Consider the following 23,758-nt stretch of genomic DNA (forward strand, 5'->3'; position numbering starts at 1 on the left):
GGGGGGGTGTGGTCGCGGGGGGTGGCCTTTGCCAGGCAGCACAGGCCACAAGGCAGCGGTTCACTCTGGGCAGGAGACCAGTGTGTCACAGCGCTCACAGTCAGTCAGACTTAGTCAGATTACTTATCTTTGGACTGCCCACAAGGGGGAGCCCTACACACACAAAGCAGAAGCAGGGTTCAGCACTGAGGGTGTGACCCATAGATTATTACATACATGAATACAACTGGGACTGCATCCAATTTCGTTGTACTTGTACAATGATAATAAAGATTCTGAAACTGAATCTTTGTCCAGAAAAAGGCACCAGACACAAACTGACAAACTGCCTCAGTTCACTGAGAGTGACTGAGCCAAAGGGCTGCTCCAGACTGCCCTATAGTCACTGCAGCTCCAGTGTGCTTTATGATGGTCACTGCAGCTTCAGTGTGCTTTATGATGGTCACTGCAGCTTCAGTGTGCTTTATGATGGTCACTGCAGCTTCAGTGTGCTGTATGGTCACTGCAGCTCCAGTGTGCTCTATGGAATCAGCTCTGGAAGGGACTGCTGCCCCTGTAGAGGCGTCCTTATGGAGGGAGGGTCGATCAGGAGGAGTGGAGCCACAGGTGAGGGAGACCCCTAAAATGGTTGATTACTGATATTGGTAGATGTCATTTTACTTGATCACCATAAATGCATCATTTGTAAATAAATAATCAACTTACTTTTCATTGATAAATTTTATAAAACTTTCAGAGATCCTGTATTAGTTATCCAAAGATGAATGAATGAATTTAATATTTTATGAAAATCATTTTTATGTTTATGTGTGCAAACACGACAAAACCATTCCAATGAGACCTTTCGGTGGATCAGAGAGTCAGAGAGGAATTCCGGCGTAGAAATGAAGCCAGCGGTACTTCATTAGGTATATCTCGCTTGGTGTATGCTGGAGATATTGATGTTCTTTTATATTCAGGTTTCAGTGTTGCCAACGATAACAGAACATGATGGTCCTGATATTTTACCTGGTTTAACTGCAGTAAGCTGGTTTTCGGACTGCAGCGTATACGATTGCATCATCATGGCTCTCCGCGTTACTGACATCAAACCTGCAGCGTTTTAATATACATGTTTAAGTATTAACAGCCAGAAAGGGGTCTTTCGTTTTTAATTCTAAAACATAAAACTGCTTTTGGTATTTCTGTATTCTGACCCATACAGATGAAGTGAAATGAGCAAGATTCACACTCACTGCCTGTCTGGTGGTTTGGTGTTAAACTGCACGGAAGCATAAGAGACTTCCTCTCCCTGAAACGGGACTTCCTGTCTCTCACTCCTGGTCTGAGAGGCAGACTTTGTAATGTCTGCATACTCGTTATCTTCTGTGATCTATAGATGGAGAAAGACAAAGGGAAATTTTATTGTACAAATAAATCAGGCATTTTTATAATTAATTGTGTTGAAGTAAAAAAGAAAAGAAAATCCACAATTGTGCATCAGATTGCTGGGATCAAAAAGTACTATAGAATATATAAGAATGATCTTATAAATAATCAACTTAAAAATATAATCATACCCTTAAAATAGGTTCATAAACACATCAGACTTACTTGATTTCCCCCCCCTCTGTCATTTGGCACATTCAGTGAATTTCTCTTCCTTCTGAGAGACACAGACCGTAATAAAATATTTTTTGATTTCAAATTACATTCACCACACCCTATATTTACACAAATTAGATCAATTGCAAAAAAAAATTTAGTATTTTCACATAAAACTTTAAAAATCAGATAAAATTAATTTATAATAAAGTATCAAACAAACCAATCATGAGGTTTGTTCCAGTTAAAGCCCCAGGAATGTTCCCACAGACACTAGTGTCTGAGACTGGGATGGGGGAGTTACCATGGAGACACAGGGGTCACACTGAGCACTGAGTGAGCTCTGCTAACCAGCCAACTGGGGTCCAGTTAGGCTAACTGTTTAGAAGTGATCAGCTGTGAGGATAAAGGGAAGGGAAAACAGCGGGGACTGGAGAGAGAAGGGGGGCTCTTGGGGTGGGGGGGGGGGGGGGGGGGGCAGCTGAGGGCATCACCCTGGGTTTCTCCTTGGTACACTGGCTTTGATTATGTTAATTTAGGGGCTTCCTTGGTGACATATGTGTGTTTGTGTCGATGAGCATGATGATCGCAGAGAGGATGTTGGGAAGCCAGTTACCCGAGTCTCGGAATAAACTGTAAAATCAATCAATAACAAATATCACAAATCATTTTAAAAACCATACATTATTTTACAGTGAATGAATAATAAAACACTCACCTCATTATGCAGATTGTTACAGCTAAAACAGCCAGTAGTATCCCCAGACACACTAGTATCACTGTCATCAGGTTACTTTCAGCTGAAAAGGCACAAACACATTGTAATAAGGGAATCCAGTGTAAATATGTGCTGTATCAATTAAATGTGCATGTTAATCAAGCCAACGTGTGTGTGTTTTTTAATCATGGACATTTTATTCTTCTGCCTTAATCTAAGTAACTGTTACTCCTTATTCTGTTTTTATGGGTATTTCTATGCATTTTTGAGCATTTTGGACAAAAGTTTTGTGAACAAAATTTTGAGAATGTTGTTGATTTCCAGGATCAGATTACATACTCACATTGAATATTAAGTATAATGGTATTGGACACAACCCCTATGTCTCCTTTCAATGCACAGGAGTAATTTCCAGAGTGATTATAGGAGACGCGGTTGAAGTGAATTGTGGGCATTGTGTCTGTGATCTGCTGGTTGTCCTTAAACCAGGTGAATTCTGATTGGCTGAGAGAGCAACTCTCTGAACCACATGTCAGATTCACAGAGTCTCCTTCTGCCAATAATCCCTTTCTTGCAGATGAGGTCACCATCACCTTTAATTCTGAAATCATACCCAGAAGAACAAGCAATAGGGTTTTTCTGCATTACTGCGTGAGGTATTTCTGTCACAGACTCTAACAACAAACCCTAAAGCTGTAAATCAGCATTATTGTTCAGAGCCGCATGTTATGCACTGAATCACAGTAGCTTCTCACTGCTATAATCTCCTTGCTGCTACACATGTTCTTCTCAGAGCTGGTATTCTCCTGTTCATTAATGAGCCCCGTCAGCAGTATCTGACTCAGTAATTTCTAAATAAAAATAGGCATAGAATACAAACATTCTGGTTATGCTGTGTGATACAAAAATAAGGTGAAAGTGACGGACAGTACAGACTAGAGGTCGACCGATATATCGGCCGGCCGATATATCGGGCCGATATTTAGCATTTTTTAATGTATCGGCATCGGCCGATATCCGAGTGCACTACGCCGATTTTCAGATAGGCACGTCTGCGGGCAGCCCAGTGTTATTGTTGCTGTGGAACACGTGACCCACGCTGCCTTGTGCAGGTCCACAGCCAGAAGTTTTGGAAGAATCCTGGGATAAAACGGTAAGTCTTAAATTCTGATCTTTCAATGACCTGTTTATTTAAGTAGTTTGCTATGAAATGTTGCTTTAAAAGAAAACGCGAATTACGCTATTGGGAACTGGGGTAATGATAATGAGGCTTCAACCAACTGTAGCTTACAGGTAACATTAAGGATCATTGATTCTAATAGAGTTCGTTTTGTGCGCTTATTGGTGGGCTCACAGACGTTTTTTAATCGTTAACAATCATTTTAATTGTTAACATTTTAATTATTACCATATCAGCCCGATGTTATCAGTTATGTTTTTTTTCTTGTGTCGGAGAGTTTCACTCTGTGAGTGTGTGGGGCGGAGCAGGCAGCTCAAATACTGCAGCGTGTGTGAGAGTTGCGTTACTCTGCCCTGATCACAGACAGCGCCGTCCTCGGAGACACAGAGCTGCTAAGAACAATGCATGGCGGAGAAAAGTGTTTGTTCGAAAGCGTGGTTACCATTTACTTGAGCTGATGCTGACAATGGTCCTTCTGTGCAACTTTTTTTCATTTGAGACCGGAGATTCAAACAATTTGTCAGACGTCTAGATAAAAAGTGCATGACTTTGCGCAGTTACTTTCCTCATTAAACATGTCTATCCTTTATACGGGCTTATACGTAGACAACGTCACAATCACTAGGGGCTTATGTTGTCCTTGCATACAATTAAGGCTGTGCAATACGACAGTTATTTTATTTTATTTTCCGGGATCACTAGATTCTGATTGTAAATTTGGCTTTAAGCTATCTGTCTGCTAACAACAGAAACAACATGTTAGTGTACACTACTCATCATACCATGATGCACTTAGTGTTTTTTTTTTCTTCAAAATGTATTAGAGTGTAATTGTTTTAATGTGCATGGAATACTGGAATTGTAGAATGAATTGAAGATGAAGGTACTATAATAAAAATTCTAACCTTGCATTTATTCTTCTGTTTTAGTAATTGCTGTCTGATGGCTGAACAAAAATCTAATCCTGTATGGCAGCATTTCACAAAGCCAACACCAGGAAAAGCCAGGTGCAATATCTGCAGCAGACTGGTGAGCTTGGGAGCTGAAGAATGAGTTTGCTGCTAAAGAGATTCTGATGCTGCTATCTTTATTGTTTATAAGTTTAAGTTGTTTATAAGTTGTATTGTGTTTTTGTTATTTAAGTTTATATTTAAATTTACACAAGTTGAGAAATTTTGTGTATTGTTTGTTATTATTAATGTGATATTTTATCATGCAAATAGAGGGGAAAACGTCCAATTTTCGGCCAAAAAATATCGACAGCATATATCGGCCATCGGCTGACCCTGACCCGAGGTCGACCCATCGGCATCGGCTATTGAAAAACCCATATCGGTCGACCTCTAGTACAGACTCACCAACAACTCGCAGTTCTACTCCAGGCTGAGCGCACAGTTCACACCTATTAGCTGTGAAACTGAATCTATACAGTCCAGCATCAGTGTCTGTAATGTTCTTTATCATTAATGAACAGTTGTTCTCTGTGTTCTCCAAGACCTCTGCCCTGTCTCTGTACTCAGCACCAATGTTCATTTTAGAACTGTTACTGTGCCAGACATATGATTTTCCAGCACAGTCCTCAGTATTATGGCTCCACATCATCGGCTCCACTCTGTGTGACTCTGGATGATTAAATCGACAGCGAATGACCACAGTCGATCCTCTCACTGCACACAGGGTTTTCTCTGCATAATCTACAGACCATGAACCACCTAGAACCCACAAAACACAATGAAAAGTTATATCAGTCTTGTTTGCTTCATTAATTAAGAAAGAGAAGAGAAACTGTTTTTAATAGTTGGGCACCGTATCTCATTTCCTTCACTGGCAGGGCACCTGGAGAGCAGAGTGACCTATTGTGTGATGTGTGCATCCCCCAATGTACAATGCTTGACTGTGCACGATGAAAAGGTCTCCATCCCCGATTAAGATCATTTGACTAGTGTTTTGTCGAGTATAGGTAGAAGCTAGGAATCACATGTTCTTACACATAGGGATTCCAAGAGGGTACATAATGTCCTCTGCTTTTCTCACAAGTACCAGACACTGTTTTTAATAGTGGGGCACTGTATCTCATTTCCTTCACTGGCAGGGCACTCAGTACTCAGTAATTTCTAAATGAAAATAAGCATAGAATACAAACATTCTGGTTATGCTGTGTGATACAAAAATAAGGTGAAAGTGCCGGACAGTACAGACTCACCAACAACTCGCAGTTCTACTCCAGGCTGAGCACACAGTTCACACCCATCAGCTGTGAAACTGAATCTATACAGTCCAGCATCAGTGTCTGTAATGTTCTTTATCATTAATGTACAGTTGTTCTCTGTGTTCCCCAAGAACTCTGCCCTGTCTCTGTACTCAGCACCAATGTTCATTTTAGAACTGTTACTGTGCCAGACATATGATTTTCCAGCACAGTCCTCAGTATTATGGCTCCACATCATCGGCTCCACTCTGTATGACTCTGGATCTTTAAATCGACAGCGAATGACCACAGTCGATCCTCTCACTGCACACAGGGTTTTCTCTGCATATTCTACAGACCATGAACCACCTAGAACCCACAAAACATAATGAAAAGTTATATCAGTCTTGTTTGCTTCTTTAATTAAGAAAAAATGCTGTGATGCTGCTTTTTACTTAGAACACTAAAATCCATTTTTGGACACTTTACTGCCTTTAAAAGCGTAGGACTCATTTCCAAAGTGATGCTTAGAGACAGGATTGCAGTGAAGTATGGACTGCGTTTCTGTGATTGGCTGGTTGTCCTTAAAGCAGGTGGATTCTGATTGGCCGAGAGCAGCTTTCTGTGCCACATGTTAAATCCACAATGTCTCCTACTCGTACTCCTATATCTCTATTAGATGAGGTTGTTATAACCTTTAATCCTACAGACAAGTCATACTTGTTTTTCTCATTCACTGATTCTCTGTGTTCTCTTTTATTCAGGTAAATTGCATCAAATTCACAGAAACACAAAAGTTCCACTTAACCAAAGTGCTTCATGATCTACTATATTTATCATCTACAAAGGTCTGTAGGAGTCTTATAGACCAGAGCCTTTAGAAGCAGGAGTTTTTTTTCAGTATTTCCAAAATAATACACTGTAGAGCTGAAATCAGTGGCAGACACCAGCTGTTGAAGGGAGAGCAGAGTGACCTATTGTGTGACGTGTGCATCCCCCAGTGTACAATGGTTGACTGTGCACGATGAAAAGGTCTCCGTCCCCGATTAAGATCATTTGACTAGTGTTTTGTCGAGTACAGGTAGAAGATAGGAATCACATGTTCTTACACATAGGGATTCCAAGAGGGTACATAATGTCCTCTGCTTTTCTCACAAGTACCAGACACTGTTTTTAATAGTTGGGCACCGTATCTCATTTCCTTCACTGGTACCCTTCAGAGGTAACCTTCCCCCCTTTACAAGGGCACTTCATCATGTTTTCTTACTTGGAAGGGCACCCCAGAGGGAATCATTTTCCTCCAATAGAAGGGCACTTCATAATATCCCCCTTTTCCATTGGAGGGGCACCCATAGGGGCTGTTTAGACCTTTGAAAGGGCACCTTATTGGGCATCACATTGCATTTGGTTCACTAGATAGGCACTCATTAAGATACCACATCACATTTTCTCTACTAGAAAGGCACTCATTAAGATACCACATCACATTTTCTCTACTAGAAGGGCACTCATTAAGACACTACATCACATTTTCTCTACTAGAAGGGCACTCATTAAGATAGCACATCACATTTTCTCTACTAGAAGGGCATCATACTTCATCACATTCTCTTACCCTATAGAGCACATCATCTCACATGAAAGTGGCACCCTACATGGCACTATACCTTATGAAGTGCAGCCAATAGCATGTTTTCACCACTCTAAAGGCTACTTTAGCATTTGAGTATGTTTTTTCAGTCATGGGGACACCAGGGGGCCGGTGGCTGCTCCCCCCCCCCCCCCCTTAGTCCACCATTGGCTAAAATGTTATGTTTGATGATATCATTAGCTGGAAATATTTTCAACAAGACTTACCATCGACTTTTAGAGTCACTCCATCCTTACCAGTCCATTTTCCATCTGCCTTATTGGTTATAAGCCTGAATCTATAGACTCCAGCATCAGTGTCTGTAATGTCCGTTATCTGTAATGCACAGTTCTTCTCTTTGTCCCCCAAACACTCTGCTCTGTCTTTGTACTGACTACTGACATTTATATTGTTATTGTGACAGACGTATTGTGTGTCTATACAGTCATTATGATTATGACACCACATGAATGTCTCCACTGTGTAACTCTCTGGATAATTCTTTGGATAATCATACCCACAGGGAATGACCACAGTAGATCCTCTCACAGCACAGACTGGATTCTCTGGGTACCATACAGCCCATTTGTGACTCATGACCCCTGGAAAAGAGCAATTATAAAAAACAACCTCAGTGTCAGTTTTCGAAACAGGGAACCTTGGGACTGGCCACCAAAGAGAAAAGCATTTCTTTGACATACACTCACCTAAAGGATTATTAGGAACACCATACTAATACGGTGTTTGACCCCCTTTCGCCTTCAGAACTGCCTTAATTCTACGTGGCATTGATTCAACAAGGTGCTGAAAGCATTCTTTAGAAATGTTGGCCCATATTGATAGGATAGCATCTTGCAGTTGATGGAGATTTGTGGGATGCACATCCAGGGCACGAAGCTCCCGTTCCACCACATCCCAAAGATGCTCTATTGGGTTGAGATCTGGTGACTGTGGGGGCCATTTTAGTACAGTGAACTCATTGTCATGTTCAAGGAACCAATTTGAAATGATTCGAGCTTTGTGACATGGTGCATTATCCTGCTGGAAGTAGCCATCAGAGGATGGTCATAAAGGGATGGACATGGTCAGAAACAATGCTCAGGTAGGCCGTGGCATTTAAACGATGCCCAATTGGCACTAAGGGGCCCAAAGTGTGCCAAGAAAACATCCCCCACACCATTACACCACCACCACCAGCCTGCACAGCCTGGAATGCAGGTTGACGTCATTTCCGCTGTTTCCTGCGTGAGCGAAACTGGTTGCTACCGCGCGAACTTTAAAACTATAGATATCACCTAAATAATAATTAGAATTAAGTCATCGGAAAAAATAAAAATCCTTACAAGCTTAATAGTCTTCTGATAATTCTCCAAACCCCTACGGATTAATCACCTTCGCAAGCACCGACCCACGATCTCCATTCAATCAAAAAGGTGCTTCCAGCTTTAGAACTTACCGTTTCACGTAAGTACAACATCATGTCTCCTGTTCCGTGTTCTGAGTGCAATATGTTTAGTTATTCTTCTCCGGTTATTAGCGGTACGTTTACCTGTGAGAAGTGTCAGTTAGTCGCTAGGCTGACGGAGAAGATTGTAGTTTTAGAGGGACGTATCCGGACGTTACGGGACATTCAGGAAACGGAGAGTTTTATTGATTCAGTGTTAGCGGCTCCGGATATGTCCGCCATAGGTATTCAGTCTCCCCCCGCTCCGGCAGCAGAGCCTACGCAGCAAGGCGAGTGGGTGACGACCCGGCGGCATAGTCGTAAATCCAACCAAAATTCACACCGGCACCATTCGCCCATTCGCGTTTCCAACAGGTTCTCCCCACTCAGTGAAACTCCCGCTGAGACACCTGTTGAAAGTGCTCTAGTAATAGGCGACTCTATTCTAAGAAACGTGAGAGTAGCGACTCCAGCGACCATAGTTAATTGTCTCCCTGGTGCCAGAGCGACCGACATCTCGGCAAACTTAAAAGTGCTGGCTAAAAGTAAACGTAAATACTCTAACATTATTATCCACGTCGGCACTAATGATGTCCGATTGAGGCAATCGGAGATCATGAAATCAAATTTTATAGAGGTGTGCAACCTTGCGAAGAAGATGTGTGTGTCAGTAACGTGCTCTGGCCCTATCCCTGCTAGACGTGGCGATGAAATGTACAGCAGATTATCGTCGCTACATCGCTGGCTGTCGGAATGGTGCCCGATAAATGGTGTGGGTTATATTGACAACTGGCGGATGTTTTGGGGTAGGCCTGGGCTTTTGAAGAGGGACGGTATTCACCCCTCGCGGGCTGGTGCTGACCTCTTGTCTAAAAGCATAGCTCATAGTCTCCAGACAAATCGCTGACTAACTAGAGCCAAGCCCAGGCGGCAGGCAAACCGGCATAACCGACCGCCTGCTAGTCGCCTAGAGTCGTCACCTAGGGTTCATTTTATTGAGACTGTGTCTGTTCCCCGCGTTTTTAATCATGGAAGCCGATTCCACCGTAGTGTGTGCCATAATAACTTAATAAAAATTACAATGAATCCGTTACTAGAAAACAGCTGTGATGCAGGGCTTAAACTTAAACTTGGACTTATGAATGTAAGATCACTGGCTCCTAAGGCACTATTAATAAATGAAATAATTACTGATTTTAGTCTTGGTGCCATATGCCTCACGGAGACCTGGCTTAAACCAAATGAATTCATGGCACTGAATGAATCTACTCCAGCTGAATACAGTTACAAGCATAACCCGCGACCAAATCGCAAAGGTGGTGGTGTTGCTGCAATTTTTCAATCCAGCCTAGGAGTGACTGAGAAATGTGGTCTTAGTTTCAGCACATTTGAAACTCTTGTTCTTAGTCTTGCTGGCTCATCTCTTTCTTGCTCTTCACCCCAAATCACCATTGTTATTGTTTATAGACCACCTGGGCCGTACAGTAATTTTCTTAAGGAGTTCGCTGATTTTTTAACTAACCTGGTGGTCAGTACTGACAAAGCTGTTATTGTGGGTGATTTTAACATTCATATGGAGAAAGATAGTGATCCTTTAAAAATAGCGTTTACAGCTATTCTTGACTCTCTAGGTGTATGTCAGAATGTAGTCGGGCCTACTCATGCCTGTAACCATACCCTTGATTTGATTATTAGTCATGGCATCTTGGTGGAACATGTATCTATTATGCCTCAGAGTCCCCTTCTCTCTGATCATTACTTGTTAACGTTTGAAATCCAGTATAGCCTCCCGTTGACCGCAGCTCCAAAGTACAGAATCAGACGTTCCATTGCCTCACTAACTACAACAACATTTATGAAACAACTTCCACAGTCCTTCAGCCTTACATCTGAAGCATCGTGTATAAATGAACTTGAACAGGCGACTGCAAACATGGATAAATCCCTTCGTAGCACACTAGATCTTGTAGCTCCACTTAAGAAAATAAAGCATAGAGATAAGAAACCTGCCCCCTGGTACTCTGATCATACACGTGAACTCAAACAGGCATCACGCAAGCTAGAGCGCAAATGGCGCTCAACTAAACTAGAAGTTTTCAAATCTGCATGGAAAGAGAGCCTGTCTAAATACAGACAAGCACTAGTGACTGCTAGGTCTGTGTATCTCTCCAGATTAATAGACGGGAACAAAAACAATTCAAAATTCCTATTTGAATCCGTGGCTAGGTTAACACAGAATTCTCCATTAAACTCGCAAGTCCCACAATCTCTTAAGAGTAATGACTTTATTACATTCTTTAATGGTAAAATAACTAAGATTAGACAGACCATCCAGTGCACATCCTTAGCTACCTATGACTGCCAGACTCCTGCTAGTCTTATGCCTATCAATAATGAGACTTTTGAATCTTTCATTCCTATAAAACACCCAGAACTCCTGAGCTTAATTTCCTCCTGTAAATCCTCTACAAGCCTCATAGACCCAATTCCTACAAAATTTTTCAAGGAAATCGCACCACAGATTAGCAATACCCTGTTAAATGTGTTAAACTCTTCTCTTAAGCTTGGATATGTTCCTAAACCTTTTAAATTGGCTGTTATTAGACCCGTTCTAAAGAAACCAAATCTTGACCCTAGTGTTTTAGGAAACTATAGACCAATCTCAAATCTTCCTTTCATTTCAAAGATCATGGAAAAGGTTGTAGTTCGTCAGTTGTCTACTTTCCTACAAAAAAATAATAATAATGAATTATATCAGTCTGGCTTTAGACCAAACCATAGCACAGAAACTGCTCTAGTCAAAGTAATGAATGATTTACTTATGGCTTCTGACCGTGGCTTGATATCGCTGTTGGTATTACTGGATTTAACTGCAGCATTTGATACTGTGGACCATAATATCCTCTTGGACCGGTTAGAAGGTGTAGTTGGCATTACAGGGACAGCACTCTCTTGGTTCCGCTCATATTTAACTGATCGCTATCAGTATGCACATGTGAACAACGAATCATCCAAGGCCACCAAAGTCACATACGGTGTCCCACAGGGATCAGTACTGGGCCCACTACTGTTTACACTATACATGCTACCGCTTGGTAACATTATTAGAAAACATGGTGTTGGGTTTCATTGTTATGCAGATGATACACAGTTATATATATCTGTTAACCCTGATGATACATCACTCCTATCTCGGTTAGAAGATTGTCTGTTAGATATTCGGTGCTGGATGGCAAAAAATTTTCTAATGTTAAACACAGAAAAAACAGAAGTACTGGTGATTGGTCCCAAGGCTGCAAGAAATAAGTTTCACCACCTCAGCATTAGTGGCCTTCCTACACAACCTAACACAGTGGTTAGAAATCTTGGTCTTCTAGTAGATTCAGATCTATGTTTTGATGCTCACATAAGAAGTATTACTAGAACTGCGTTTTATCATCTACGAAACATAGCCAAGCTTCGTAAGATGCTCTCACTTCGTGATGCAGAAAAATTAATACATGCCTTCGTAACTACCAGACTAGACTACTGTAATGCCCTCCTTTCTGGTTGCCCGTCTGGTTCCTTAAATAAACTTCAGCTGGTACAAAATGCGGCAGCCAGAGTTCTCACAAACACTAAAAAATTTGATCACATCACACCAGTCTTATCCTCCCTTCATTGGTTACCAGTTAAGTCTCGGATTGACTATAAAATACTGCTGTTAACCTATAAAGCACTGAATGGCCTTGCACCAGACTACCTTAATAATCTGCTGACCACATACAATCCCCCACGCTTGCTTCGATCTCAAGGTGCGGGATATCTGTTAGTACCTAGGGTAGAAAGATCTACGGCAGGCTGCAGAGCTTTCTCCTATAGAGCTCCTCAGCTGTGGAACGGTCTTCCACCGGATGTGCGGGTTTCAGGCTCACTTTCAATATTCAAGTCTAGACTAAAAACACACCTATTTAGTTTAGCTTATAGGGACACTAGTTCTAGCTCTAGCTAGCTTCTCACTCCCAGTTAAACCGATAGTGTGAGGTGTAGAGCTGGGTGGGGATCGGTGCCATTGGCTTTGGATAAACTGAATTGACAGTGCTGTCACTCTAGCTTCACAATTGCTTGTGGGATTGGAGTGCTGACATTTCAGGGACTCCCCATGCCTGCATTCCCACCTGCCTCTCCCTCCTACTTATGCTGCCATAGCCATATCTGCCGGAGCATTGCACTTCATATTGCACTCATCTAACTTTTAGCACTGCCTATAGTCTCCCTTACTTTGACTAATTGCATTTATTTCCACCACCTTCTCCTGGGTGGTGCTACCTGGAGCCTTCAATCTATCAAGATGTCCAGCACACCCTGCAACATGTGACGTCGCCACTGCCAATGACGACTGTGCATCCAGCTCGCCGTTCTGCCAGTGTCATCTTCCTTGTATGACCCGCTCCCTGCCTTCTGGCTGCCTGGCGATTGGAGGATGTGTTGGCACCGGCTTGTCATCTCCCCCTGCTCCCCGTTTGTGTTTCAGACTAAACTGTATTTGACTCTCCCTGCCGGCCCCTGGAGGATGGGCTCCCCCTTTGAGTCTGGTCCCTCCCAAGGTTTCTTCCTTCTAGGGAGTTTTTCCTTGCCACTGTCGCCTATGGCTTACTCACTGGGGGCTTTGGGTGGGGATGCTGTAAAGCGCTTTGGGACAATGTAATGTTGTGATAATGCGCTATACAAAAATAAATTTGTTGTTGTTTGTTTGTTGGTAACAAGGCATGATGGATCCATGTTCTCATTCTGTTTACGCCAAATTCTGACTCTACCATTTGAATGTCTCAACAGAAATCGACACTCATCAGACCAGGCAACATTTTTCCAGTCTTCAACTGTCCAATTTTGGTGAGCTCGTGCAAATTGTAGCCTCTTTTTCCTATTTGTAGTGGAGATGAGTGGTACCCGGTGGGGTCTTCTGCTGTTGTAGCCCATCCGCCTCAAGGTTGTGCGTGTTGTGGCTTCACCAATGCTTTGCTGCATACCTCGGTTGTAACGAGTGGTTATTTCAGTCAAAGTTGCTCTTCTATCAGCTTGAATCAGTCGGCCCATTCTCCTCTGACCTCTAGCATCAACAAGGCATTTTCGCCCACAGGACTGCCGCATACTGGATGTTTTTCCCTTTGCACACCATTCTTTGTAAACCCTAGAAATGGTTGTGCGTGAAAATCCCAGTAACTGAGCAGATTGTGAAATACTCAGACTGGCCCGTCTGGCACCAACAACCATGCCACGCTCAAAATTGCTTAAATCACCTTTCTTTCCCATTCTGACATTCAGTTTGGAGTTCAGGAGATTGTCTTGACCAGGACCACACCCCTAAATGCATTGAAGCAACTGCCATATGATTGGTTGATTAGATAATTGCATTAATGAGAAATTGAACAGGTGTTCCTAATAATCCTTTAGGTGAGTGTATATGTCAACACAGAGAATCAGACTGGATTCATGACCTAGAGTTGGGGTTCCCACCCCCCAGTCTGTGGTCAGTATTCTACCTAGAGTTGGGGTTCCCACCCCCCAGTCTGTGGTCAGTATTCTACCTAGAGTTGGGGTTCTCACCCCCCAGTCTGTGGTCAGTATTCTACCTAGAGTTGGGGTTCTCACCCCCCAGTCTGTGGTCAGTATTCTACCTAGAGTTGGGGTTCCCACCCCCCAGTCTGTGGTCAGTATTCTACCTAGAGTTGAGGTTCTCACCCCCAAGTCTGTGGTCAGTATTCTACCTAGAGTTGGGGTTCCCACCCCCCAGGCTGCGGTCAGTATTTTACCTAGAGTTGGGGTTCCCACCCCCCAGTCTGCGGTCAGTATTCTACCTAGAGTTGGGGCTCCCACCCCCCAGTCTGTGGTCAGTATTCTACCTAGAGTTGGGGTTCCCACCCCCCAGGCTGCGGTCAGTATTCTACCTAGAGTTGGGGTTCCCACCCCCCAGTCTGCGGTCAGTATTCTACCTAGAGTTGGGGCTCCCACCCCCCAGTCTGTGGTCAGTATTCTACCTAGAGTTGGGGTTCCCACCCCCCAGGCTGCGGTCAGTATTCTACCTAGAGTTGGGGTTCCCACCCCCCAGTCTGTGGTCAGTATTCTACCTAGAGTTGGGGTTCCCACCCTCCAGTCTGTGGCCAGTATTCTACCTAGAGTTGGGGTTCCCACCCCCAGTCTGTGGTCAGTATTCTACCTAGAGTTGGGGTTCCCACCACCCAGTCTGTGGCCAATATTCTACCGGCGAGGAACCCTGGAGGTTTGCGGAGGGGTTGGTTAATTTCCCAAAATAAATTATATACTCTTAGTTCACATCTGAAAAAATCACCAATGGTTGGAAAGGCAGGGGCCACTGGACAATCAGAATAGAATGAATAATTTTTCTGTATTTTTGCATTTTCACATTGCGAGAAAAGAAACACAAATATACTTTCCTGTGAATATTTAAAATATTATTATATCTGAACCAGAACTGGTTTTCAGAAAGGCGGTGTCTGTCTTTATGGCTAAATGCAATTATTTCCACGTAAATATAAGTTTTTTGGTTTTTATATATTTATATTTATGCTCCCCTAATCTTTGGTCCACACATCAAAATGCATCCAAAAATTTTTGAACTAGTTTGGAAGCCAAACTAATCTAATAATGAACATACAGGACACTGGAAGCTACCAGACCCATATTAAACAGCAGAAATGCAGGAATTTATAAAAATCCAAACAGATGATCAATGTCCGACTCGCCAGACGTGTGCTCTGTCAGCCGCCTGCTCCATTTTACACCCCCGCTGACAGCGGATGATGCAGTAACATGGTGAAGATGAGGAGATAACTGATAATAAATGACAGCAGGTTTCAAGCAGCGACCTCACTGCAGGACACACCTTACCGTGACTGGTGTGCTCTTCTTAAATGCTGAAATATAACTTAGATGCTCTGTGTGTCTTTATCTCATGTGGGGAACATTTCTAAATCAACAGCTGATTCCTCTCCAGCTAACATCCCCTCTCATCTCATATCAACCCTTATGAGGCTGGAATTATACCAACTAAACAGTAACTGTAGCATGAAGATCGATTCGGTTCTGAACAAAAACACTGACAAATACTGGATAGTTGTTGGTCTTACCAGGTAAGACGAGCACAGCCAGGCCCCAGAAGGTCAGAGAGTCTCCAGCTTCCATTTCTCTGCTCTGAGCTCTTTGTCACTCCCAGTCTGCTCGGAGATGGCAGATAGTATTTGTGTATCTTGAGTGAGAATAAGAATTAACACCCCTTTGCCTTTTCAGCACTATGAATATTAACACATTATCTTCCTTTTTTCCAATTAGCTCTACAAAAATCATTTCCTCTTTTATGATCTAAATTTCACCACTTTGGTGACGCAGTGCCCAGCCCAGTGTCTCATTCCTCTGTACAGACGGGTTCCTGTGATACAAACCACAGCTAATTCTGATGACAGCCTGAGGAGTAACGTGTCACGGACACAGGGCCTCGAGGCCTTCCTCCAGGGGCACCGTGCTGCCTGGGACTCAGGCTGAGCCTGGAGTCTGTGTTGATGTGTAACATTAATGTGGATAAGCCTGATGTGTACTTTAGGGTACTGTCTTTGGTCTGTAGTGCACATCATCCTCTTATAATGGATCCTATGTTCATCTACACAGTGACGTCCTTCAGACCCAATGGCTGTGTGACCAACTACATGCACTTCAGAAATCTCTCCTGCACCCCTGGGTCGGGGGGGGGGGACCAAACAGTGAGCAAAAAACTCATAAGCTTATACAGCCATGCTCAATGAGGCATTTGGTGTGATTTAATACACTAAACATTTTGATTGACACTTGCTGACATACATACAGTGTAACAGTGTGCTATGGAGTTGCCAAACTATGATTTCTTCCAAGTTCACATTTACTGAGCCCCACTGTACTGTATTGTTACATATCATGTGAGGACACGTTCATGGATTTACAGAGTTCTTCTAATAGACATAATTCAATGTGAGGTCAAACTTGGATGAAGTTGTTTTTTTTTATTGCAGTAACATAAATTAGCCTATCAGTGACATGGGAAAATTATATTGACAAATGCATCCAGCATAGGTTTGGTATAGATTAAGCGTTTAAGAAGCAAGAATTTACGTCTGCTTATATTGCGCGCTATTTGAAAGAACTCTGAGACAGACCTTTGTATTTCCCAGGTTGCTTTTTTCTGTATTGCATACCGCTTTGGTCCGTGTGACCAATTAAAGGCAGTTCAGTTCTCAACTTCTTCAAAACCCCAAACCTGCAACGGCGGAATATAAACAGAACGCGGAACTCACAAATATCGCAAGTATAGATGTTTTTGAATAAAATGTTTTACAAAGTGACATCAGTGTTTGAATTATTTATCCTTCACTAAATCGGTCATCGTCGAAGTGAAAATTATTGTGAACAGCCAAGTGTAGCAACAAAAATGTAACAAAAGCTGCACAATGCTTCACTAGCAGTGTCAGCTGGGAGCTAAGGGCTAAGGGCATATGAAAGGCTAGAAGATGGCAGCATTTTCTGTGAGGAGGATGTGGTTTCAGTGGACAGGAAGCAGCTCTTGGTTAACAGGCTAAATACTGTCAGAAAGATAGATACATCCCCTCACAGGAACTGGACATATACTTTTGTTGTATTTGGTTTTAGTTATTTTTTAGTTTTAGTCAGTTTTTAGTTGCTTTTCGATTTGACTTTCAATACTGCCACATGTTTGACATCCATGGCTCCTGAGGTGACCGGTTGTACAGATAAAGTCTTTATTCTGCAAAACTGCATCATGAGAAAAAAAAATGAGGCGAGGGAAGCTAGAAAGAACCCCGAAGGCCCTGAAGGGACTTTATTTATATAACACAAGACATAGAACAGGTCCTTAAGTGGTGGAACCTGGTGGAAATTGGAGAAACAACAGGGGACACAGGAAAGGGAGGCACGGACTTTCAAGACTAACGAGGGACTGTCATGATTCAGGTGTAGATAGTTACCAAATTAGGGTTGGGGATAATGAGCAGAGAAGCACAGCTGGAAAGAATTAAGAGGGTTCCGGAGCAACTGGAGATAGACAGGACAGGTTGTGACAGAGCCCCCTGCCCCAAGGTGTGCACTCTGAGCATGGGAGACACCCCCATGACTGAGATGGGACATACGGGACCAAAGACATGGCACACCAGACAGGGGACAGACGACACCATACAGGACTAGAGGGGCAGAATCACAGGACGGGGCACACAGCACAACTAGGGGCACAGAACCTTGGGTAGGTGGACGACAAAGGCGGAGGGGACAGCGGAGCCGGAGGATGCGGGGGGGACAGGAGAGCCGGAAGGTGCGGGGGGGACAGCGGAGCCGGAGGGTGCGGAGGGGACAGGAGACCCGGATGGTGCAGAGGGGACAGCGGAGCCGGAGGGTGCGGGGGGGACAGGAGAGCCGGAAGGTGCGGAGGGGACAGCGGAGCCGGAGGGTGCGGAGGGGACAGGAGAGCCGGAGGGTGCGGAGGGGACAGGAGACCCGGATGGTGCGGAGGGGACAGCGGAGCCGGAGGGTGCGGAGGGGACAGGAGAGCCGGAGGGTGCGGAGGGGACAGGAGACCCGGATGGTGCGGAGGGGACAGAGGAGCCGGAGGGTGCGGGGGGGACAGGAGAGCCGGAGGGTGCGGAGGGGACAGGAGACCCGGATGGTGCGGAGGGGACAGGAGACCCGGATGGTGCGGAGGGGACAGCGGAGCCGGAGGGTGCGGGGGGGACAGGAGAGCCGGAAGGTGCGGAGGGGACAGCGGAGCCGGAAGGTGCGGAGGGGACAGCGGAGCCGGAGGGTGCGGAGGGGACAGGAGAGCCGGAGGGTGCGGGGGGGACAGGAGAGCCGGAGGGTGCGGGGGGGACAGGAGAGCCGGAGGGTGCGGGGGGAACAGGAGAGCCGGAGGGTGCGGGGGGGACAGCGGAGCCGGAGGGTGCGGAGGGGACAGGAGAGCCGGAGGGTGCGGAGGGGACAGCGGGGCCGGAGGGTGCGGAGGGGACAGCGGGGCCGGAGGGTGCGGAGGGGACAGGAGAGCCGGAGGGTGCGGGGGGGACAGGAGAGCCGGAGGGTGCGGGGGGGACAGTGGAGCCGGAGGGTGCGGGGGGGACAGTGGAGCCGGAGGGTGCGGAGGGGACAGGAGAGCCGGAGCAGGGGCCGTCAGGTAAGCAGGGTGCAGTTAGGGCCACAGACAAGAGACCGCTGGGGTTTCTTGTGGAACAGCAGGTGAGACACAGCAGCCCAGAGCAGTGTCATGATCAGAGGTTTGGTCTCACCTGGGTTAGACTCAGGTGGAACAGTGTCTTTTGGGTCAGGTTTGGGAGGCATGTCTGCTGCAGAACGGAGTGCGGGCAATGTGAGCCCTCTTGGGATGGGAGCCTAGAACTTTGGTGAAGAGGCCCTCTATAGGCTGGGGGTCTGGAACATGAGCAGAGCAGCCTGTTCTGGGCTGGGGGATGGAGCTTGGACTCTGGGGGTGCAGCAGAAATGAAGATCCCAGAGAAGCGACTGCAGCCATCCTGGGCCAGGGTTCTGGAGGCTTGGGCATACCGAGGAATAAAATGGACATATACCTGTATATAAATAAGTAAGAAAGTTTCATAAATAATATGTATGTCATGTTATATATACCAGGTTGCAAATGTCTATATGCCATTTACACATCAGCAGGGACCCCTTGGGACTCACACATGGGATTGGACTCCCCCCTGTGACAATGACCTTGTAGAGTCAGAACCTGAGCTTTACATGTCATCTAAAAGACAGCACTACTTTTACAGTACTGTGTCCCCATCACTGCACTGGGATTCACAAAGAGCACAGGATGGGCTTCCCTGTTAGCCACTGTGTCCCCATCACTACACTGGGATCCACACAGACCACAGGATGGGCTTCCCTGTTAGCCACTGTGTCCCCATCACTGCACTGAGATCCACACAGACCACAGGAGGGGCTTCCCTGTTAGCCACTGTGTCCCCATCACTACACTGGGATCCACACAGACCACAGGATGGGCTTCCTTGTTAGCCACTGTGTCCCCATCACTACACTGGGATCCACACAGACCACAGGATGGGCTTCCCTGTTAGACACACCAGCACCTCTGCCAGCAGCAACCCAGCTTTCCTAGCTGGTCTCCCATCCAAGTACTGGCCAGGCCCAAACCTGCTTAGCTTCAGGTGGATTATCTAGGCCAAACTGCAGGTAGTATGGCTGCTGATCGATGCAGGTCCGACCTGATCATTCTGGAATTTTTTTTAAAAGCATTTTGCATAGGTGACAATATCATGCTTGGGTATAAAAGAAGAATTGATGAAAGTCATTTACGAGGAAGGAAGAACTGAAGCTCGTCTCTTTGCCCAGAGCTGCATGATAAAATAAACCAACTAATTAATGCACCACTAGAAAGAATTTGCTGATTTTACCCAATGCGGTGCATAATGTTATTAAAAGATCTGAAATGAGTTACATAATCTGGAGAAATATCTATGTGTGAAGGAGAAAGTCAAAAACAGCGTTCAATGCCCATGGTCTTAGATTCCTTGGATGGCACTGGATTAACTGACGTTTCTGTAAAATTCCTATCCTGTTTAGATTTTTGTCACAAGTGAGACACAGGTTGTAGTTAGTGATGATGGTCACAAGGGGGAGACAGAACAGCACTGTGACTAAGCAGCCCAAGGAGCAGTCAGGGTCACTCTAATAACTTTATTTTAACATTAAAGCATGTGACACACTCACATTGATTATACTCATGTTGAAATAATTACAGTGCTGTAGTTTTTGATAGGGGGAGAGTCCAGGTGGACATTTAATGAAGAAGGGTTGCCAGGTGAGGCTCCATGACTCCCCCTGCAGGGCTGCAGGAGTATGTGTCGAAATGCCAACATTTTCTGTGGAGGACGTAGACTGGGGGTGTCAAACCCCAGTCCTGGAGGGCCGCAGCCCTGTGTAGCTTAGTTCTTTCCCTGTTCCACCACAAATGATTCAGCTCAACAGCTATGTGGTAATTAGCACAAGAAGTTGAATCAGGTGTGTTAAACGAGGGGAAACCCAAAAATGAGCAGGGCTCCGGCCCCCCAGGACTGGAGTCTGACACCTGTGACGTAAAGTGAGGAGACAGGAAGCAGCTCTCACTTATTTATCAGATCATTTATTTAGCAGATGTTTTTATCCAAAGTGACATACACCTTTGAGGAAGCCGGGTCTCACCAAGGACCCAACAGTGACCTCAGCCATTGAGTTCTATCCTTTGTTGAGCCACAAAGCCGCCCATTAGCCACTGACACGGAGTTTGTTTTCAATGCCCAGTGGAAGTTTCCTGAAGGCCCCTGTGTCAGTTACAGAGCGATGCTTTATTTGGATTACAGTGAAGCAGTGACAACCGAACCTAAACATGATCATCATTCAAGACATTAGAGGAATGAACAGTTAATGAAGCATGTGGCAAATAGCAGAGTGAGGAGTGGAAGAGTGACTTTGAGCAGTGCCACGTGTCCAGGAAGTGCACTGTGCCAGGCCAGTGTGTCAGAGTGAGAGCTACTGGACCTTCAGAGCTAACACCGTGCTGTAGGATTCCTGTCCTGCTTCTGCTGAAGGATAACAGAGGGGTGACACTGCCCAGCTGCACGGGGAGGATGGAGAATCATCTCAAGCACAAACACTGTGGAGGAGAGACACAGTGAACAGGGACAGGCGCGATAGTGCCTGGTACGCAATGCACTCCTGCAGTTTTGTTGTTCTGCAACAAAACCGATCAAAAACTGGAATCCTGGGAAGTTCTAAGCAAACTGAAACCTTTAAATATCTGCAAAATGTGCACATATACATATAACTCTAAATAAATGCCTGCTTGGTGATTTTAGGCCACAGAGTTTCATCCCCGATTGAGTCATTTCGCCTGCTGTCCATTTTCACTATTAATCATATTTCCATTAACTGGATCTTCAGCTGACTCCTGAACTGCAGAGTGTCTGTCACTGGCTGCTGGCTTCAACATCTGGGAGAAGAACCACAAGATGTTATGTAGACACACGGTACTAAAAAAAGGTCTTTGGTTCCCTGAGCTCCTTATAAGAGACTCACCATCATAGTATCATAGTCAGGTGACTGGTTATTCACATCTAGAGCTGCATAAGTGTCACTGTGAGAATCAGTAGGACGTCTCTGTGGAGGCAAAATGTTACATTAAAGGGTTTTACTTTGTATTTGCATTAACTTACTCAAGATTTGATCCAGAATGACTATTTTATCCATTTCTGATATTTAGCTGGAGAAATTCAGGTTTAATTCCTCATTAAAGGGTGCTACGCTGGGACCCTGACTACTGACTGCTACAGGTCACTGACTACAGGTATCTGACTACTACAAGTATTTGACTACGAGTCACTGACTACAAGTAATAGAGGATGTACAAATCACAGGTTTCCTTTTTATTTACATTTTTATACTGCTGAAAACTGTTTTGGAATTGAGGTCTGTACATGGTGATTCGGGTTTATGGGCTTGTAGTCCGACATACACTCCGACCAGAGGAGCTGACTGTTAATAGACCAGCAGTTTGGTTTTTCTATAAACATGGTCTTGTTGCTGTTTCACTGAAGACCCTACATTACAGTCATTTTACCTGAGCTCCTTCTCTCCTGTGACCTTCCTCACTCAGTAAACCAGTCTTCCTCCTAATAGACACAGTATCAAGGAGACCTTGAGTAGGAACATGGTACATGGACAAGGTAATGTGTAATAGATGTGGCCCAAGCAGTGATGTGCAAAAGCAGCCAATACAATTATGCTAATTATTACAGCTACAACAGCCAGTAGTGTCAAAGACTGGGATGGGGGGGTACCATGGTGATAAAGGGGTCACATTGAGTACTGAGAGAGCTCTGCTAACCAGCTAACTGGAGCCCAGTTAGGCTAACTGGTTAGAGTTGGTGAGCTGTGAGGATACAGGGAAGGGAAAACAGCGGGGACTGGAGAGAGAAGGGGGGCTCTTGGGGTGGGGGGGGGGTCTTGTTCTTGTGGGCGGCTGAGGGCATCACCCTGGGTTTCTGCTTGGTACACTGGCTTTGATTATGTTAATTTAGGGGCTTCCTTGGTGACATATGTGTGTTTGTGTCGATGAGCATGATGATCACAGAGAGGATGATGGGAAGCCAGTTACCCGAGTCTCGGAATAAACTGTAAAATCAATCAATAACAAATATCACAAATCATTTTAAAAACCATACATTATTTTACAGTGAATGAATAATAAAACACTCACCTCATTATGCAGATTGTTACAGCTAAAACAGCCAGTAGTATCCCCAGACACACTAGTATCACTGTCATCAGGTTACTTTCAGCTGAAAAGGCACAAACACATTGTAATAAGGGAATCCAGTGTAAATATGTGCTGTATCAATAAAACGTGTATGTTAAGTCCCTGCCCTTTGTACACACCGCCCGTCGCTACTACCGATTGGATGGTTTAGTGAGGTCCTCGGATCGGCCTTGCCGGGGTCGGCGACGGCCCTGGCCGAGCGCTGAGAAGACGATCGAACTTGACTATCTAGAGGAAGTAAAAGTCGTAACAAGGTTTCCGTAGGTGAACCTGCGGAAGGATCATTAACGGCAGACCGGGGCCGCGCGTGCCGCGGGTATGGGCCACCCAGCCTTTTACCCCCCGCTCGCCTCCCCTGCGTCGTGTCTACACCCCCGGTGAGCCCCGGTGGAGGGTGGGGAAAGGGGCAAGGGCGTGCGGCGGCGAGCCGGGCTTCGCGCAAGCGACTCCCGGCCGCCCCGGCGCCTCCCACAACCCCGCCCGACACCAAAACCGCTGCTGCCATAGACATGCTCTCGGCGGGTGCCGGCCCCGTTCCGGCGGGCCGAGGCCGGGCCGGGGTAAGCCCGGGCGGGTCGAGGCCGGGGGGGTCGTCGCGTGTCCGGGGGTCTAGGCCCCCGAACCCCGCGTCGCCCGGTCCCTCGCAAGCCCCCCG

The 23,758-nt window shown here is 45.3% G+C and overlaps 2 protein-coding genes and 1 long non-coding RNA gene across 3 annotated transcripts in view; all 3 read right to left on the bottom strand.

Moving 5' to 3' along the window:
- LOC111836015 (uncharacterized) lies at window positions 1-2,664 on the bottom strand. The gene is made up of 6 exons (XR_002836326.2): window positions 2,646-2,664; window positions 2,303-2,384; window positions 1,594-1,645; window positions 1,236-1,372; window positions 1,009-1,092; window positions 1-619 (listed from the first exon to the last, which is right to left on the bottom strand). It is a non-coding gene; the product is annotated as an uncharacterized lncRNA (long non-coding RNA).
- A 2,153-nt stretch (window positions 2,665-4,817) lies between these two features.
- LOC140588142 (sialic acid-binding Ig-like lectin 12) lies at window positions 4,818-16,136 on the bottom strand (the record flags this gene model as incomplete). The annotated part of the gene is made up of 4 exons (XM_072709306.1): window positions 15,872-16,136; window positions 7,528-7,902; window positions 5,686-6,039; window positions 4,818-5,194 (listed from the first exon to the last, which is right to left on the bottom strand). Coding segments are annotated over exons 1-4 (1,161 nt in total), but the record flags the coding sequence as incomplete, so codon positions are not given.
- A 4,915-nt stretch (window positions 16,137-21,051) lies between these two features.
- The window catches only part of LOC111846171 (sialoadhesin-like), a 139,550-nt gene continuing 136,843 nt past the window's right edge, over window positions 21,052-23,758 (bottom strand). The window contains exon 9 of the mRNA XM_072710373.1: window positions 21,052-21,777. Coding sequence (XP_072566474.1) covers window positions 21,670-21,777 — 108 coding nt within the window. The 3' untranslated portion in view covers window positions 21,052-21,669. The remainder of the gene's footprint in view (window positions 21,778-23,758) is intronic.

Source organism: Paramormyrops kingsleyae, chromosome 3 (genome assembly GCF_048594095.1).
Source record: "Paramormyrops kingsleyae isolate MSU_618 chromosome 3, PKINGS_0.4, whole genome shotgun sequence".
In the NCBI taxonomy this organism is placed as follows: domain Eukaryota; kingdom Metazoa; phylum Chordata; class Actinopteri; order Osteoglossiformes; family Mormyridae; genus Paramormyrops; species Paramormyrops kingsleyae.